General features: G+C 42.4%; 1 protein-coding gene across 5 annotated transcripts in view; it reads right to left on the reverse strand.

The window, feature by feature from the left end:
* Positions 1–19,119, reverse strand: part of cacna1g (calcium channel, voltage-dependent, T type, alpha 1G subunit) — a 218,841-nt gene that overhangs the window by 185,887 nt on the left and 13,835 nt on the right. For all 5 annotated transcript variants that reach the window (XM_063481624.1, XM_063481626.1, XM_063481623.1 and 2 more), the window contains exon 2: positions 12,323–12,456. In XM_063481624.1, the coding sequence (XP_063337694.1) occupies positions 12,323–12,456 (134 nt within the window). The remainder of the gene's footprint in view (positions 1–12,322; positions 12,457–19,119) is intronic.

Genomic DNA, 19,119 nt, shown 5'->3' on the forward strand with positions numbered 1-19,119 from the left:
GGGGTGCTTCGTCTCCGTGATGGGGCTCTGGCTGGGCCTTGGGGCTTCGGTCCTAGTCGGTGTGTCGCCGAGGTTGTGGGCGGGTGGGTGCACGGGGGCTCAGCCCTGGCGCAGGGGGCCTCTGGTGCATCGGCCTAACTGGGGGGCTCTTTAACTGGCGGGGAGGTTGTTCCATCCTTGCAGAAGTCCACTCTGCAGGTGGGGGAGAGACATAGGAGAGGTGGAGAACAAACCTAACCTGGGTGTCTGTTGTCTTGTGTAGTCTGGGAGATGATTGAATGTTAGGGTGGGTACAGTTTCCTCTGCGGTGGGGTAGGGTGGGCTTCCCTGGGTCCTGTGGGGCTTGGCGGTGCTGCTGCCGTAGGCCCCGGTCTGGATGGGCCTGGACTCCCTTGCCTTGGTGGGTGCCAGAGGACGGGGGTGCCTACTGGGGTCAGCGGGGGAGCTGGCCCTAGGGAGGATCATCTTGCCCCTCCTTTCTTTTCCTCCCCATCCCCGGCTGCCTTCCTCTTCCCGCTCCACCACACCCACCCACACAGGTAGGGCCTTGGGGTGTGGGTGTGTCACCAGGGTGCAGGGGAGACATCCCCCCCCTCTGTCCCCTTCTGGCCACCTGTGCCTCAATTTTATTCCACAACTTAGACATCCACATTATTCACACTGTCATAACACACACATATATATAGGGCCTTGAGGGTGACCACGCCAACGGCGTCCAGTGAATGGTCTGAGTATTCAACCCTACCTCTGGCGCCGGTGCCCACCTTTCAATTTTGAATCCATGTAGACATTGAGGGTTCTCGGGAGGGGCCGTGCTAACACCTGCTGCTCTCCGGCAGCAGCACCATGCCCTCCCCTGTTTTAAATGCACTTTAGAACAACACGCAGCAACACTACACATGAGCGGGAGGAGGGAGGTATGGGGTCTTCACACACCCCCGTTCTCTGCCAGCCATCGGGGCGGGGGGCTGGGAGGAGGTGTTGGCTGACAGATTGGCCTCCCTGCTTCTGCGAGGCCTGGGGCGGTCTGCTTGCCTCCACCCCGGGGGGAAAGGGTCACATCTCTTGGGTCTGGGTGCCGTTTCCCCCTCTGGGGGCGAGGGTACCTGGACCCGGGGTATAGAGTATGTTTGGGGAGTGCGATTGTGTGTACATGTGCATATATGTCTATTCCTACGTTGGATGAGTGCTGAGTGTTTGTATATGTGTGCATGAGGGTGGGAATGCATGTTTGTGTCTGTGTGTGCCTGTTTGTCTGTGTTTATATGTCAGGTCAGGTCTTAGACTCCACCTCTCTGGGAACACCCAGGCCCTCCAAAGTGTGGAGGCCTATCTCCCCTCACCACACTCCCTGCCGGTAACTGATGCACTCAGGGGTCGGTGCATTGGTGGTTCTTGGTGTCCGGGGCTGGGCGCTCAGGTATACACCAGCTCACTCCCGGTGGCTACTTGGCGGGGCCTGGTGCCTGTCGCTCGGTCAGGCCTCTTCCGGGGCAAAGGGGGCCCTCGAACCTCCGGCCTTGGGGCCTGCAGCTCGGTTCACTCTGGCACAGCTGGCTGCCGGCAGAGCCAGCAGGCGCGCCAGTGCAGCCCCCTCTGGCTTCTGCTCCGTGGCTACTGGGTGACCCCTCGTCTGGGGATCTCCTGAGCCCTTCCCAGGAGGGTGGCACGGATGCCCCTCCGGTGGTACTCCTTGGGCTCTCGCACTCTGGGGTCCCTGGATGTCTGGAGCCTGGATCTCCTCCATGCCTGCTTCATGCCCTGGGGGACGGGGCTATGGCCCTCCACACCCTCTAGCAGACCGTTACATGGGGAAACCTTCTGTATACAAGCGCGCTGATCCACACGGGTGTGCACATGGGTGTTCACTGTTCGTAGACATAAACTACACCTTTCTTAGCTGCTACTTCAAAGCACATTGTGCGCTGTCTGTGCTGCACAACAACATTCAATATTTAGTATTTATTGCTGTTTACACTTAGCTAGATTAACATGATGGTGTTGTGTTTAGTATGTTGCTTTGTTTTTTTTTTTGCTTGTTTTCTATTCTTTTTCTCTCAACAGGTGATCCAGGAGATTTTTTTTTTCTCTTTGTCTTTGTAAGTGCCCTTTCTCACTGTCCCTCTTCCCTTCTGTTTTTCTTTTCCTTCCTCTCTTTCTTTCTCCCTTTCCTATCCCCCAATCATGTCTGTCTCATCTGTAACTACTGAAAATAAAATAAATAATAACAACAAAAGTTGATCAAATGGACCAATACGGCAATGCCATGATGATCCATTTGGCAAAATAAATCCATTTGGTATCCTTGTTGGTCTTCAGACAACAATTCTGACGGCTAAAGAACCAAATGGGACAGACAAAAAAAAAAAAAAAAAAAAAAAAAAAAAGACTTTTATCTTTGGGGTAATCTGAAGGCAAATGTCTATGGTGTGAAGATACGAGATGCGCAGCACCTGAAACTACAGATACTGAATGCCTGTGCTGGCATTTCTCCTGCGGTGTTGCTATCAGTGTGTGATGAGTGGGAGAAGAGGGTTGCATTGACAATCCAACACAATGGGCAGCACATTGAACACATTTTATAAGTGGTCAGAAATTTGTAAATAACTCATGAAAGAATAAAGTTACGTTGAAACCAAGCACACCATTGTTTTTCTTGTGACATTACCAATAAGTTTGATGTGTCACATGGCCCTCTTCCTATTGAAAAAGAAAAAAATGTATCCAAGATGGCCGACTTCTAAATGGCCACCATGGTCACCACCCATCTTGAGGAGTTTGCCCCCTCACATATACTAATGTGCCACAAACAGGACTTTAATATCACCAACCATTCCCATGTTATTACAGTGTATCCATATAAATGGCCCACCCTGTACATGCTTCCTCGCCTCCTAGCTTCCTTTAACCCTTTATTGACCATGGGCCCACCGGCGGGCCCATTTTACTGGTAAATGGTAAATGGACTGGTTCTTATATAGCGCTTTTCTACTCATCTGAGCACTCAAAGCGCTTTACGCAACTTGTGCATTCACCCATTCACACCACATTCGCACAAGCACATTGTTCTAAGTGCTTTCTAAGTAACATTCACACACATTCATACTCCGATGGATGCATCGGAGAGCAAGGTAAATTTGAAGGGCCGGTCAATAAAGGGATAAACCCATATGGTCAGCAAACAAACTGATTCTGTAAGTGGGAATGCATTAACTGGTGGTTCTAAGTTCCCTGTCGGTACGAATATGATTATTTAATAACTGTGAGTGTTAGCCCTCTGATAGCATGAATGCTATCCAGGACGTTGCCTGCCTTTCACCCTGTGACAGCTAGCATAAGTTCCCATACAGTCATGAACTGAAAGAAAAAAGATAAGAAAGATGAATTTGATTTGAATGATAAAATTCTGGTTTGCTGGAAGCTCTAAATAATAATAATCACTAAAGTATTTAACTTGAGCAGAACATCATTCAAAATATGAGCTTAAGAAAAGAAGACACCTTCAAGGCACCTAATAACTGGCAGCAGCACAGTTCCATGAAAGGCTTATTAATGGAAAATTTAAGCATGGGGAATTATTTCACATAAAGGTAGAAATGCCTGTATTCCTCACAGATAGGGATGCTTATTAGTATTTAGGCCAGTGGCTAGAATACTAGTTAATCAGCTTGCCTCCGCTCAGCGGGTCCAGTCATCCTAACCGTACACAAATTCTATTGAAATCAAAGCAACGAGGAACGCTTCATTTGTCTGTGCTAAACCCAAAGGTGTGAAGCTGATATCGATTTTCTCATGAAAGCAAATGAGCATATTTAAAATTGTAACAAAAAAAACTTTATTAAGGTTTAAAAAATGCATCCAGCTTCTTCACTAACTCACTCACTAATGCTTGTCTTCCTGTTTCACCTTTCTCCTGTTTTTTATTTTTACTTTTTTTGACCTCTTCCAACGTCTGTCCCTCCATCGGCCTTTCTCACTTTGTCTCCCTCCAGACATCTTCAGCCACCTCTCTCTGTGCCTCACATCGCCTTCTCTCCTCCATCCTCACACTCTTTTTTTCGTCAGCTGGAACGTATCCAAAGTGTCATCAATAAATCATAACGAGAAGAAAGCAGTCGATGCTCAGGGAAAAAAATGGTTCTCTCTCTTCTCTTCTTTTTAGTGTGTAGTCTGAAATCCAAGAGGATGCTTTAAAGTATTTAAAACCAGTTAAAGGTGCTCAGCTTGCATTTTAAAGCATCAGCACAGTGATACCTCCATATAATTACCTTTATGGATTGATTGTGGTCAAGATAATGGCTAGTAGACTGCACAATGTTTTCTGAACTCTACTATTTGAATAAATTTGACTCCTCTGACTTTCATCAGGAGGACAGCGTCTTTTAATTGACTGCAAATGCGGGCTTCTTTTATACTACTCTGCTTAGATGGACCTATTACGCTTTTCCTTATTTTCTGTTAAAACACCGAGGTTTTTATTTTTATTTAACCTTTATTTAACCAGGAATGTCCCATTGAGATTAAAAACCTCTTTTTCAAGGGAGTCCTGGCCAAGAGGCAGCACATTTCCAAACAAATACATACAAACTTACACTATGTGCAAGTGCTTTCAGACTTTACAGTGATTTGAAAGCTCAGTTTTTCCTGCTTTTGTCTTTGCAAGATGTCATATCCTTAATGTGGTCAACTCAGGCACACAGCCACTATTCAGATCTTTTGTTTGCGAGGGGCAGCCTATCAGAGGAGCTTGTGTCAGACAGTGGGATAACATAAATGCTGCCCTGAGGCCACGGATACGATGAATAGGGATTTTCTTAATGATCTGCCAGTCGACCAAAGCTCCTCTAGTAGAGTCCATAACCTTGAAATGTACATCACTTTAAGCCTTGAAAATGTAGTCAGAACCAACAGGGGAGAAAATGTCCAGTCAATCTAAAACTAGCTCAAAAAATACCAGTACAGCTTCTGTCTTTCTACATCTCTGAAGTTGCTCATGACTAATTCTCCACTCTTGCCACATTCAAGAATCACAGAGTTCTGTAGCAGGTACATGCCGTCACTCCCGTTTGGGCTCAGCTTGCATATACATGAACCCCACAGCTTTTATAAAAGCCTTTTTAAGAAAATAAATACATAAATTCCACATCCTGCTCTAAATTATATATTGTATGTAACATTACATATATATCTAACACTCTGCCTCCCAAATTAGCCAGTGATTGTTTTTGCAAGCCTACTCTCATACATGATGGTAAAGCCTGCCCATACTTTGGGGTTTTCTGAAAGCTTTACTTCTGGTCTCACTGACACAACACATGAAATCCTTCTGATATTCTGTCAATTTCACCTTGGTTGCACATTATGTAAAGCACAAAAAGCGGCATGATCTGACCATCTTGCTACAGTCAGGCTGGGGACGGTGGTTGGAGATCCCAGAACAACCCAAATTACTGCCATCTCTGTGAGACAGAGTGCTTCTGCTGTCGGTCTGTGACTGAGTGGAGTCAAGTTGGCAACTACATGAAATCTGTCTGTGATTGATTGCTGACAACTGCAAATCTGTTGCTGTCCATTGCAAATCTATTTGTGTCTGCATACAAAGAAATTCATATTAACCAGAATTTCACATAAAGCACTTACATTCAGAGTCCAGGCAGTAGTCATGTAGTGACAAATAGTGACATAGTTGCTGCAGGTTGGCAATTATCCTATAAAATCACACAGGAGCTCAGCAATCTCACTTTTATAAAAATGAACTAGCCAAAATACAAACAATTTGCAGTGGTTTGTCCTCATTGGCACAGGCACATTGAGACTGATTGCAGATGGATTGGCAATCCATCCATGCATATATCATTTTTTGGTAATAAATGTATCTATAAATGTATATAATTAAATGTGTACATATAAATTCAGTTATTTGAAAATCTTTGCCAAACTTCCTGAGAGTGATTGCTGCCAGTGTAAGCTGGACCACGATTCTTGCGTTTGACCAGCTCTTTGCCCCGAGGTTGAGCGTGGAACACCGTAAACCATCTGGACAAGTTGGTTTCTGCAGCTACTTGCCATCCATCTCTAAAAGCAAAACAAAAACATTTAAGTTTTTATTTTGCAGGCAACCATTGATTTTTCCTAGCCACAAGGAGATTGCCATCCTATTTTTACTCTAGTGTGGCCGAGCCAATAAAGAGTCTCAAAATTAAATAGTATTAATTTCGTGATTTAAAATACTTCCTTCAACTGTGCCAAAAGATAGAAATGAAACGACAAATCCACAGGTGTAAATGTTTGTAGTCTCCAGGGGGCAAATTTATTTCACAGCTCTTACTTCAACTTCCACCAGCAGTGTTGTCATGTATTTCGGAATATATCAATGACAGTGGCTTAAAATGTTCTGGCTGTGGACGCAGATCTGTCATTTAAAGTGGGTATTAGAATCTCCTCTGGACTGTCATCAAAAGTAGACAGGACAGCCATTATTCATGGAATACCAGAAAGGGTTTAGATTACAGTAACTGACAAGATAATAGTATATTTGCAGCTGTAACACAATGGTGGAGGTCAGAAATGATGGAGAGCTAGCGGTGGATGAAGGCAGTGATTGCATACATTGCCAGCATGTTGATTTTGAATCCAATATAATGACTTCAGTTGTGGCAGTGTACAATAGTGGATGATTAAAGGCGAGATATTACATGTTTTATTTCATTTAACTGCCACTTTATGGGTAATTTCAGAAAAATTGCATGTTTAAAAAGCCTTTTTTTCAGCAGAAGTTATAAGTTACACTGAAAAGTTATCCATGGTGAACTGTACAAGTAGTATCAGTATTTTCATCCAAAGACTCTTCAAGCATCAAACCAGATTAAATATTAAGGGTGTCCAACGAAGGCATCGACCTGACTGCCTCTGCCTCACTTCCCTTCGTCTTCTCTGTCTGCCCTTCCTCCTGTACCCTCCTTGCTCCCCTCATTCCCCCCTTTCTGTCTCTCTGGGTGGAATCACCACCGCAGTGAGAGTGTAAAGACAGGGTGATGTACTGATAGGATAGCCTGTCTGCTACAGTAAGTGCCACTGCACTCCCTTAGCTATCGATTGGGCCTGTACTGCAGCAATCAATGAATAAATTCATAAATAAATGAAAACACCCCCCTTATCGGGTAATTTACTCCACAGCTGACTCTCAAAATATAGTGCAGAGCTTTGCTTATTTATTATCAGTTCTTTCAGATCTCAAAGTACAGTTACCATGCATATGTTGATGAGTTTAGGTTTGATAAGTTAGAGGTTCATGGATATTAGTGAAACATGGACTTATACACCTATGTAGTTACCTTTCTCACTCACTATGTGTTAATAGACCTCTCTGCACTGAATTATTGTTGTTATTAATCTCTGGTTCGTCTTTTGCTCTGTCTTCCTTCTCTCACCCCACTGGTCGTGGCAGATGCCCCCCCCCCCCCCCCCCCCCCCCCCCATCTGCTGGAGGTTTCTTCCTGTTAAAAGGGAGTTTTTCCTTCCCACTGTCGCCAAAGTGCTTGCTCATAGGGGGTCTTATGATTGTTGGGTTTTTCTCTGTATGTATTATTGTAGGGTCTACCTTACAATATAAAGCGCCTTGAGGTGACTGTTGTGATTTGGCGCCATTGAAATAAAATTGAATTGATTTGTGTTGGAGTCAAATTGTTAAATGTTGTCATTGTATTACTTAAATTTGTAAGTCTTAGTACAAGCAGCATGATCAAAGACTTTCCTTTGTTTCTGTTGACCTCCCCAGACTGTTGAACGGCGGGGGAGCTGAAGTGTTTTATTGTAGGGACATCTATGTGAGGGTTCTGTTTTCTTGCTTAGTAAACTTCGTGCCTTTATGACCCTTTTGTGAGCAGGAGGTCATACAAACGCACCCCCAAACACAAACACTCACATGCACCTACACACACACACACACACACACACGTGCACACACATACACACATAGTGCCTTATCTTTTGTAACCATAGGGGGGGTTTACAATAGGAGGTGCTTGTGTGTACTGTAACTGTTTTCAATAAAAGGCGGCAAGCAGAGGCCAGAGTCGAGGTCATCTGTGGTTGGATTCAGGGTGCTTTCCTGAGACACCGAGCGGGCCTCCCTTGCTAGCAAGTAAAAACCGGTTAAAGATGTTCGTCTTGCTTCCTTGTTGTTAACGGGAATAAGTTTCTAAACCAGCGGGGCCTGTGGACGCGCAGACCCAACAAATTGAATATACAAACCTATATATAGTAAAAGATGGACTTAGCATCCTTGCATAGGATAGAAAATGGGCATATGTTCCAGGTCTGAAAAGTGAAGCCAACACCAAAGTATCTAACTCCATTATTTTTAATGACTAACAGGTGCCAACCTTGGAAGCTGCAAAAAACTCGGTATAGAATAGAGTATGTATAGAACTCATCCATCTATTTTCTACCACTTATCCAGGGTTGGGTGGTGGGACGAGCTGTCTGAGCAGATCTCAGTTCAAGAAGCCTATGGGAAACTAGTGCTTGGGTTCCTTTCCTCACTGACCTCAGTAAACTCTGTCTTATGAGTTTATGGGCTTAGTAGCTAACATTAGGTAATTCATCAACTTCATCTGCTTCTTCAATTCAGCATTAGAGTACCATCCCAGCTACAAGTTGCTAATCAATTACAAGGCTAACACATAGGAACAGACAATCATTCACACTGAGTGTCAACTTTGAATCATCAACTGACATACCTGTGCATGTGTTTGGACCCAGAGACAACCCACACAGACACAAACAGAACAGCCCCTGAGAGGCAACAGTGCTAACCACCACACAGCCATGCTACCCAGCTTTGGGTGATATTAAATTGAATATTAAATTCATTTTGAAGTTGATTACCCATGACTTCAGCTACTTGAAAATCACAAGCAATTAGGCAAAGACTGTCCGGTATAGCAATCAGGGCTACCCCATGCTCCATATAAAAGTATTTAAACCAGCATTAATTTCAGTGTCCAGTAGGAGACGACTCTTCTAGTTGCAAAAAGAAGTCTGGTTGTATAGAAGTCTGTGTGGAAACGACCCTCAGATTGTGTCGTCCGTAACCTCAGTAAATGCTGATGACCAATTTAGAAACTCAACTCATACTACGACTAGACTCAAAACCACATAAACGTGCTGTATCCCCTCAATTTCAAAACACCAAGAGGGTGACAGTGAAAATGTCCAGGGTTAACTAACCAATGGGTAATGTCAGGGTATCTACTTCCAATCTTTTATATACAGTCTGTGGTTAGGGATAAGGTCTGGCACATTTAATGTGACTACACTGACTTTTCTTTATGCTCTGAAACAGAAAGAAATAAAACAACACCCATCTACCATTCACATTTTGTAAAACTGCTGTTGCGTTCAAGTCCCATGCAAATGATTCTGAACATATTAAGACAGAAAGCCCCGATCTACTAGTCTCCCTCTTTATCATGCAAATGCGGTACGGTATCTATTTAACACTCTGCTTTCACAAATCAGAAACTCTTCCCCTGCACATCTATCTGCCTTTCTACACCTTCCACCTGCTCGGTGGAGCCATCCCTCCATCATTCCCTCCTGACAGGGAGGTGATTAGCAGAAGAGAGTCCAGACCTGCTGAAAAAGCAGCTTAGCTGTAATTATCGTCTAGGAAAGAAACAAACAGTTCATCAGAGCCTTCCTCCGCAGACTTAACAACTGTTGCCAGGATATATCAAATGCTCGACAACCAGCCGTTACCTTGGTTACCATTGTCTCTGCAAGTCTGGGGGCTCTCCATACAGATGAGATTTTTATTTTTTTTAATTTGTTCAGAAATACTAGAACCCATGAAAACAGCTAAACATATTGACATACACTCAACGCCCACACTCTGTGATGTAAGCCAACATACGTGCAGACACCAGCAGCTACAGACATGGAAATAAGACTGGTTTTCTGCCACTTTCCATATTGTGCATGCTCTGATAAAAACACACACTCTTCTGATGCCAAACGTTTCCATCAATTATTCTTGCGGTATTAATTACAGAGTAAAGAGGTTTTTACAGGGTAGAGAGTGATGGGGGGGGGGGGACGGACCAAGATCCTTAACACTTGCTAGGGCAGGCTGCAAGACCAACCCACCTTAATCACAGTCTGTCCATGACTGTGATATGTGCACATATATCATAGGATACATCCTAGCAAGATTTTTGAACATTTCCCTGCTTATACGCTAGTTCAGCAGCAATGGAGGACAAAAACACAATGCATACAAGATCTGTGTCAGTGCATACTTAAGTCCAAAAGTTAAAGTTTCACGTTACTTGTACTGGTTTCACATAACAATATGCATTCCAATTCAGAGGTTATACTTTTTGAATTTTATCATCCCACTAAATATAAATATTACTTCAGATAGGGTATTACATATCTGCAAGCTGCTTTGCAACCTGCATTTTACACAATCTAAATTTCATGTTGCATTTGATAAGACGTTGCTCTTTCATATATGCAAAAAGATATATAAATTTAAAAAAAGCATTTTTTTTAATGTAGAGGTCCTGACTGAACCCTTGATCGGGATTAGGGAACAGAAATGAAGTTTGTCTCCAACAGAGGTTTGCGGGTGATTTCAGCTGATAGTGGATTTTCAATCAACTGATTGCATGCAAAGCAGGACCTGATTTTCATTCCACTACTTTTATTACACACAGCTAAAATCAACCAGTTAAAATTAAAATTGTGCATTTAATATGGGCCATAAATTTTACAACTGATTAATTAAATGAATTGTTTCCGGTATGTAGATGTCTCTCTCTGTTTCAGGTTTCAGGTTTTTGTGGGATGTCTGCTGTTCCATGTATGCTTGGAAAAATAATAAAAGATTTTACTAGCAATAAAAATAAACTGGGTTATCTATTACAAATATCTAATACAAAAATTCACACTGGAATACTTCAGCAGATGCGTAATCCTATGCGATATCCTAGCATACAGGATACAGCCTTCCCTGCAACGATGCAATGTCACCCCCGCAGATGTTTTAGTCGCTGCTATAGCCTGAGCTGCTTTTAACGACCTCCCCATCACTCAGGAGATAAATGCCTCCGTATCAAACACTGAGGTGTTTCCCATCAAGTTCCTTCTGTTGCGTTGGCACTGAGTCAGATTCTCCCTGAGTCATGATGACCGAGAAGGACGCAGCTCTTAACATAATCATATAAAGGCTTCCACTCACGTAGATGATTCAGGTAGAGAGAAGAGGAGTGAAAGGAAACCACGGGAATTAACTGAATGTGAGCTGAGAGCAGACATAACCCAAGGCATCACTTCAGTTGTGGAACAGTAGCTCAGTGTAGAATAAAGAGAATGATCTCGCTCTCTCTATATCTCTATATACAGTATGCACACACACACACACACACACACACACACACACACACACACACACACACACACACATATGTATATATATATATATATATATATATATATATATATATATATATATGGTTAAGGACAATGTGCACTCACGCACACACACACACACACACACACACACAAAAGGAAATGTGTCCCGTTTCCACTGATGGACAACAGAAGCTGCGGCAGAAGGATGGCATTATAAACCAGCGGGGGATGTAGTATGATGAAAATGTCAGACTGAAAGCAGCGGGCTATGTTCTGTAACATGTTTAATCAAATTACAGTGTGTGTGCATTGGTGTGCGCGCATGTGTCGCTTGATTTTATGAGCGCGGTATAGTCATAAAATGTATATAAATGTGCTATAGAGCAAGGGCAGATTTGTAAGTGCTGTAAAAGTTGAAATAATAATAATTAGAAAAGAAATCGACACGCATTCATCAGCTTCTACACAATCTGAACACTAAAGAATTTAAGAGGGTTCGTGGTACTGATTTCAAGTTAAAAGCCTCTAACGACATACTTAGAGTAAATTTATTTAAGGGCAAATCCAGCAAAGCCCACGGGGACATGGCCTCGTGCGAGTTAGAAGGCTTGCTCTACCAGGTTCATGCTTCAAATCTAATACTGTTTGATCCTCTGCCTGCAGCATCTTGGCTTCCAGTGACACAATTACATCTAGAAGCTCAAAACATCTTTTTGTGCTCCCCAGATTCTATCCTTGTTCTTGAATCTGTCACCGCTTTCCCAGATCCCGCCTTGCAGATTGATTATCATCCAAATTTGTTGCATGTGTGCGTGCTGCTCCTTGTGCGAGCCTCCGGTGTTTATGCACGGTTATGCTTGGCCACCTGTGTGTTTGTGTTTGCGAGTGTAATTGTGTAACTCACCCAGCCAACACTATGAAGAAATCCAAACGGTTCCACGTGTCTCCAAGGTAACACTTCTTGCCAAAAATCCCTAGAGCCACCATCTTGATCACCATCTCGATGGCAAAGAATGCAAAGATGAAGTCATCAAAATCCTGCATGGACACAAAGAGACAGAAATACAAGGTGTATGATGTAAGTGAGTTATGAGAACTGCAAAGCTGTGGTTGATTAAGAGGCAATCATGTCTGACAGTAGTCTTCTTTGAAAATATACCTTAAATGTGATGATCCAAATACTGGACCAAGATCCAATATGTATTGATGGTCATTGTTTTTCAGATAAAGTCTTCATTTTTGCAGATAGTAATGTTAATGCGATGCTAACATGCTATGCTAGACCATTTTATTTTGATTTGCATTTGTAATATGATGTTGTGATTTGATCTACGTTGACTTTTGACCTTCTGCTGAAATGTTGAGGATCACCAAATCTCTTAATGTATGGTTCATCCTTTGGGAACCAGATTTAATTTCAGATTTAGGCTACTACGTTTGGTTTAGGAAAGACTGTAGTTTAGGCTTACATGCATCCCTATTACGACAGTTACTATTAAATATTATACAATGGCATTTAAGCACACCCAGTAGGGTTAACTATGGTAATTGTGTCAAATGATGATGTGACATCTCACCTTCACCTCTAAACATCCTAATCAGATGTATTTTGCCCACAACAAGTGTGTTAGAAATGTAACGACAGTGACATTTACCAAATAGGAGTATTTTACAACCAAGACTTAAGTAGGGGCTGGATATTTTACTCAAAACTATGGCTGATAACCATATGGAGGTGCTAAAGAAGTGGTTCTCTGCGACAGGATTGTCAAAAATAACAGAAACTGTTTATAGATCTGGAATTTTATTGTAATTCTCTTTTTTTTTTTTTTGCTTACACTAGGTTCAAAATAGGACAGCAACATCCTTGTGACTGGGAAAAAGTGGAACAGTCTGAGACTGATTGCAAGGAGATGAGGCGACCTACCTGTGCAATTGCACAAGTCGCCTGGTGGCAAGCAAAACAATCAGCTTGGCAAATGTTTGTACATAACTGCACCATTGCCTCATTATCACTATTATTTGCCAACTTGACCCCAATAAGTTGCAAAATGTCAGCAGACTGACTGCATCTTATTGTCATTTTATGGAGTTCTTGATGTGCCAAAGATGATTTAAAGACAGCAAATGACTGTGACTGGTTGCAGACCTGGTATACATTTTCAAAGCCAATGAGATCCCAAGCAGTAATGTGGTTGAAATAATTTTGGTCTCAAACCACTGTTTTCCCCTAACATCGACTGACATCGACATTGATTGTTGGTTTTTATTTTCCCTTTTATTAATTTTTCAGTCTCAGTCAGTGCTCAATTCTTTCCCGTTTAATTTTGTTTTAAGGTTTCCTGCTTTTGTTCCCCTCCTGTGTGATTGACTGCTTCTCCATCTGCTGCTTTCAGCTGTTGTTGACTGCTTTCACCTGTGTCTGGTTCCTCTCTTGTGTCACTAATCAATCTCTTTTGTATATAACATCTTTTCTTTTCGTCTTTTGTCAGATAATCCATTTAACTCCCTGTAGTGCTTTTTCACTTTTTCACTTTTACCCCTAATGTTCTCTTGGATCTCTGTTCTTGTTTTGGATTTGGTGAATTCAGAGGAAAATAAGCCAATAAAGGCTCGCTTTCCTTTTCCATCCTCTCTACACCACACCATGGCAAAACAAAACACCAGGGAACAAAGAAAATATATTTACAACTACAAGTAAGTGTCAGCAGGCTTCAACCTACGGGGTCTGTGAATGTCTGTAGACAATTTTAAGGCAATCTCTCCAAAGATTAGTGAGATACATGTAACTATTTATACTTCTTCATCCCTTACCTGTGATTGATAGTGACATTCAAAGAGATACAGGAAATATGCAAAAAAGGTGGAAGATAAATGATCGCACACAGTCTGGACAACTTGAGACTGAACACGGGAGCTCTAAGGATTTGTGCCTGTGTCGTATCCTACAAACATTCATCTGTCTGTCACACAGTTATGATGGCACAGAAGGGATGTGATCACTGAAGAAAGCTGCACAGCATATTTCTATAACATACTTCTTTATATAAGCACCTTCACGACAGTTATCCTGATGGAGAATATCTGCATTCCCATACAGCACTTTCTTGCTACTTTAGTGGCCGACATCTACGCCAGACTCCGGCTCTAATATTAGTCATACAATATGTTTGATGTTTAAAAATATCCCACTGAGAACCTTTGACAGGAGCGTGATATTTTATTAATTCCTGCAGAGGGATCCTCTTTTCTCTTTAGCCTGTCTCTAGAAGGTCAGGCTCCCCATGGCTCAAGAAAGAGATAACAACCTCCTTGGAGCTGCCAAGGATTTAATGTTTTGCTTAAGGGCACTTCAGCAACTCAGATGCTCAACATCCACAATGGACCCTGGGACTAATGATGGTTTTGCCACCTTTTCGTCCTTAACTGAGACTCAAGCTAGAAACGTCATTCAGTCCAAACAAACCGCTGATTGCATTAATCAGTATTCCTGCCCTCATTACCGTCTGTCTGGCTCTCTGACTGAGTCTCGGTACTCCAAATCATTATCAAACTGGACTCCACACAAAAACAAGCGGAGGAATGAGGACAGGAAAGTACAAGAAGAGAACTTTGACTCTCAAAATATGAAAATCAATAAATAAATGAACGGGGGGGAGGAAGAGTCGGAAATGAGAAGGGAAAAGGATACAGCTCAAAGTAAAATAAAAAATAAAGAGGAAATCAAGAAAATTTCTGGAAGGAGATCAAGGTGCAGGACACCCACTGATACATGAGTCATCGCAAGATGAAGAGAGAAATGTATAAATACATCAAATCCTGTTAGCTTAAAGAGAAGCTAGCTCCAAAGTTTGCTGCAAGTAAAACATGGAGATTCACGTGGGAATCGATGCATGTGAGAGTCTGTTTACAATTTCAAATCTTATTCAGTTCTATTTTTGGAAATCATTCATGTAGTCTGCATTTAAACAAAACCTCGCCCCATGCTCAACACATGAGGGTCACACTGCTATTTCCAGGGTTACAACCTATCAGACTGCTGTGGAGCAAATAACTGCCCCGGGTTCACTCCCTAATGCAGACCATACATCACTCCAGATGTTTTACGCACCACTCATTGACTCCAAAGAGGCAGAAGAGCCTCAGAGCAGATTGCTTAGTGATGCATAGTCTCCCAAAAGAAAAGACAGAAGAAAAAAAAAACCCAAAACATTGTGTTCAGTGTTTGATCTAAATTTAATCTGAACTGTTTGGATGCTGGAACTCTTCTATGAAAGGGACCACACTGGCCATAAACTGACATGTGATAGTATGATGTGGATTTTATACATTGTCATGGAGCGTTTGTTTACGGCCTGAAACCTGAGGCCTTGTTTTGAGCAATAGCCTCAACTAGGAATCATAGGGCCAATCATAGACTGTATATAAAAGATAGACAGTACTTGTTGAATTCTCACTGTGATGTGGAGTGGCGGATCTGACTGAGAATAACACTCTTATATGTTAGCAACCTGTCATACCGCGGCACATATAGTCCTTTATAGTGCTTCTAGATTCTAATCAGGACCAGAATTAACAAGACGGCCGCCGTGCTTTAGTCGAAAAGGTTTGATACTAGTCAGCAGGAAACTGTTTTCTGAGGTCTTAACTCAAGAGTTATTCCAGTTTCTTTATCAAGCAGACAAAAGTAGATGTATTGTTGAAACTGCACTTCATCCTCTTATATTAAAATATCTCAGATATATGTAGTTCAACTTCTCTACACTGACATGAGGAGGAGTTTCACTCAGTTCAACCTCCAGCCCCAAATGACACCATCATGTAGCTCAAGAGAACTCCAGTCATAATTCAGTGTTTGACATTTCCTGCAGGTTGCCTTTGGTCACCAAACCCAGAAACGATTCACACTGCAAAAAACTACAATGTATATTAGAGAAACATTATAAACAAGGATTTATTTCTTTGACAACCGTTCAAGTTCAGCCTTCTATTGTTGACTTGACCTGAGATTTTGATTTCAGCAAAATTACAATGTACTGTATGCTGAATCACACCACTCCAGTGAAACTCAAAATAACTATGCGTTTACTCTGATTTCTTCATGCATAACTAGCTATGAAGGGTTTACGTACGCCTACATAAAGGCTACATACGAAAGCTCCATTGTGCCCTTGTTAGTCATCTTTCTGCCCAAAAATGCTTTGCATATAGAGCCGCTAGATAACAGGGAGCAACAGCCTGTCGGAAGAAACAACATGACGGTCCAGCTATTGACAGATGTTACAACCCGAGATGCATGACCAAAAGAAAACAAGCGTTGTGTGAAATGAGGAAGAGCAGAGACATTTACCGCCACGCTGAGCCTCAAACGACTGAATTGCTTTCTCCTCTAACACCCCATCTTTCCATCTCTGTTCTGTTTTATTCTGCTGAAAGGACCCATTTCTCCTGTCTCCACTGGGGAGTAATTACTCATCTATTTTACGTTAGACAGTCAATGCATGCCTGCAGAGTCTGTAACATAAGAAACCCCTGTTATGACTCTGTTAAGTCTCCCATTCTCTCTCACAAACACGCGCACACACACACACACACACACACACACACACACACACACACACACACACACAGGTTTTAACACACCTGACTGAAGACGCACAGCACACAGTCATGATAATGTACAGTGTTCATGCATACTGGAACAAATACAACATGAGACCAAGCCTTTGGGGACTCTTTAAAGTGACACTGAGCGGATGTCAGCCAGCTCAATCTTCTCTAGTGTTTGATCCAACCAGGCCTACACACACACACACACACACGCGCGCGCACACACACGCGCGCGCACACACACACACACACACACACACACACACACACACACACACTCTCTATATACAGCTGGGATTTTGTATTCATCAAAGTCAACAGGACAGGCTGGCGTGAGGCGTTCCCACTGGAGCGTACAGTACTGGTGGTGCAGTACACGATTACAGGCTCTGCAATCTGGATATTGATTTACCGAAACTTGTATTACACATCAGTGGAGCGTGGTCTCGATGAACACGATGAGATGCGATGTCCAAACATGCAGCCAAAGCCGTGCAGGTACTACATCAATCACAGGCATCGAAGCAAGTCTCTGAGGTTTCCTCTAAAGCTACGTGTTTACTAGAAAGAAAATGTGTCGCTCTGTGCGTGGTGTGTCACTGTGGTTCACTGACTGTACGTCCATGCAGAGACCAGAGAAGCCTAACACACACACGAACACACACACGAACACACAAATGCGTCTGCCTCTGAGGGAATAGACACCAGTGACCTGTGGTGAACGGCTCACTGCTCACACACTCCCTAATTTTTACCCTCCACTGCATCCTCTCCCCGGGAAGAGACTTAAAGAGACAGACAGAATACTTTAACCCCACTTTAAATTTTCTGCAAACTTTTTGGCACGCATCCAATGAATAATGGGACTTTCACATTAGGGGAAAACAAAGCGAAAAAGTTAATTATGTTATATCATCCGGCCTAATTCCAGTTCAGACGGGCGTCACGAAATTGGCTTTCATTCGGCGTGACAGCCACAAAAGTGTGAAATGGACCAACGAATGGCAGCGGGAGAACTTGCGGCGACTGGGAGTGGTGGGGTATGTGAGAAAATCAAATCAAAATATGGCTGAAATAAAAGTAGAGACCCAAGTCATACAGTATCCTTTGGCAAATTGAAACCAATTAATGGGCGTATCACAGCTCAAAAACCAGTCCTAACAGGGCCAACATTTCATTCATGTTTTGCATGCACTGCTGTTGCTCATTCTGTTCATTGCTACGCTGCTTTTGCCCTTCATTTTCCAGAGATCATTTGCCAACAGAAAGAGTGCTGGCTGTACTGTAAAGTCTTTGTCTTTTGATATTGCGTAGGTGGCAGGTAACGCTCTTCATCCTTCTATATTTATTCCAAACAAAGCACTGTGGCTGCTGCCAGATATGGAAAAGCCTTCACTTCCTGGGCACCAGACAGACCCTGTAAAGACTAACCAGACACAAACTGTTTATAACAGCTATTGTAAAAGCTTTGTACTTTAAACTCTCTCTATGGGATTGTTTATGATTAAGTAGCAATTAATTAGTCAAATGTAAACCTATTACACATATTCAAATGTACAGAATGTTGACCCTTTTCTGCTTGCATGCACATGTTCATGATAATACAGACGCCGTGCATGCATTAGCACAGCATTTTCATATGAATCCAAGAAGCGTCCTCCCGGGCTGAGGAATGACGGCAGTGGGGATGAACCTTTGATGGTTCCAATCCCCATAGACTCTTTTTGTGAAAAACTTTCCAACTTTAGAGCAGATGCAATGTTTAAAGACTGCCATACAAAGCAGTTTTCACCTGTCTGACTAATATGTAGGTGATTGATTTTTATAGCTATTGAAGATTAAAGATTATTTATTAAAGATTATTGAGGCTTAAAATTAATTGCATGGTGACCATGTAAGTTAAAATACTCTGGGAATACCATGAATAAGAGGTCTCAACCACTAACTCACAAGCTTACATTAAATCCGTTAAACCAAAAAAACAAAACTGGACATATTTAGCTTGACGCAGCTACCTCTAAGCTAATGGTTCAGCCAAATGAAAAAAAAAAATAGGACAGATATCTCTGTGCATCTACAAAGTAAAAATTG

The sequence above is a fragment of the Pelmatolapia mariae genome, linkage group LG8 (genome assembly GCF_036321145.2).
Source record: "Pelmatolapia mariae isolate MD_Pm_ZW linkage group LG8, Pm_UMD_F_2, whole genome shotgun sequence".
In the NCBI taxonomy this organism is placed as follows: domain Eukaryota; kingdom Metazoa; phylum Chordata; class Actinopteri; order Cichliformes; family Cichlidae; genus Pelmatolapia; species Pelmatolapia mariae.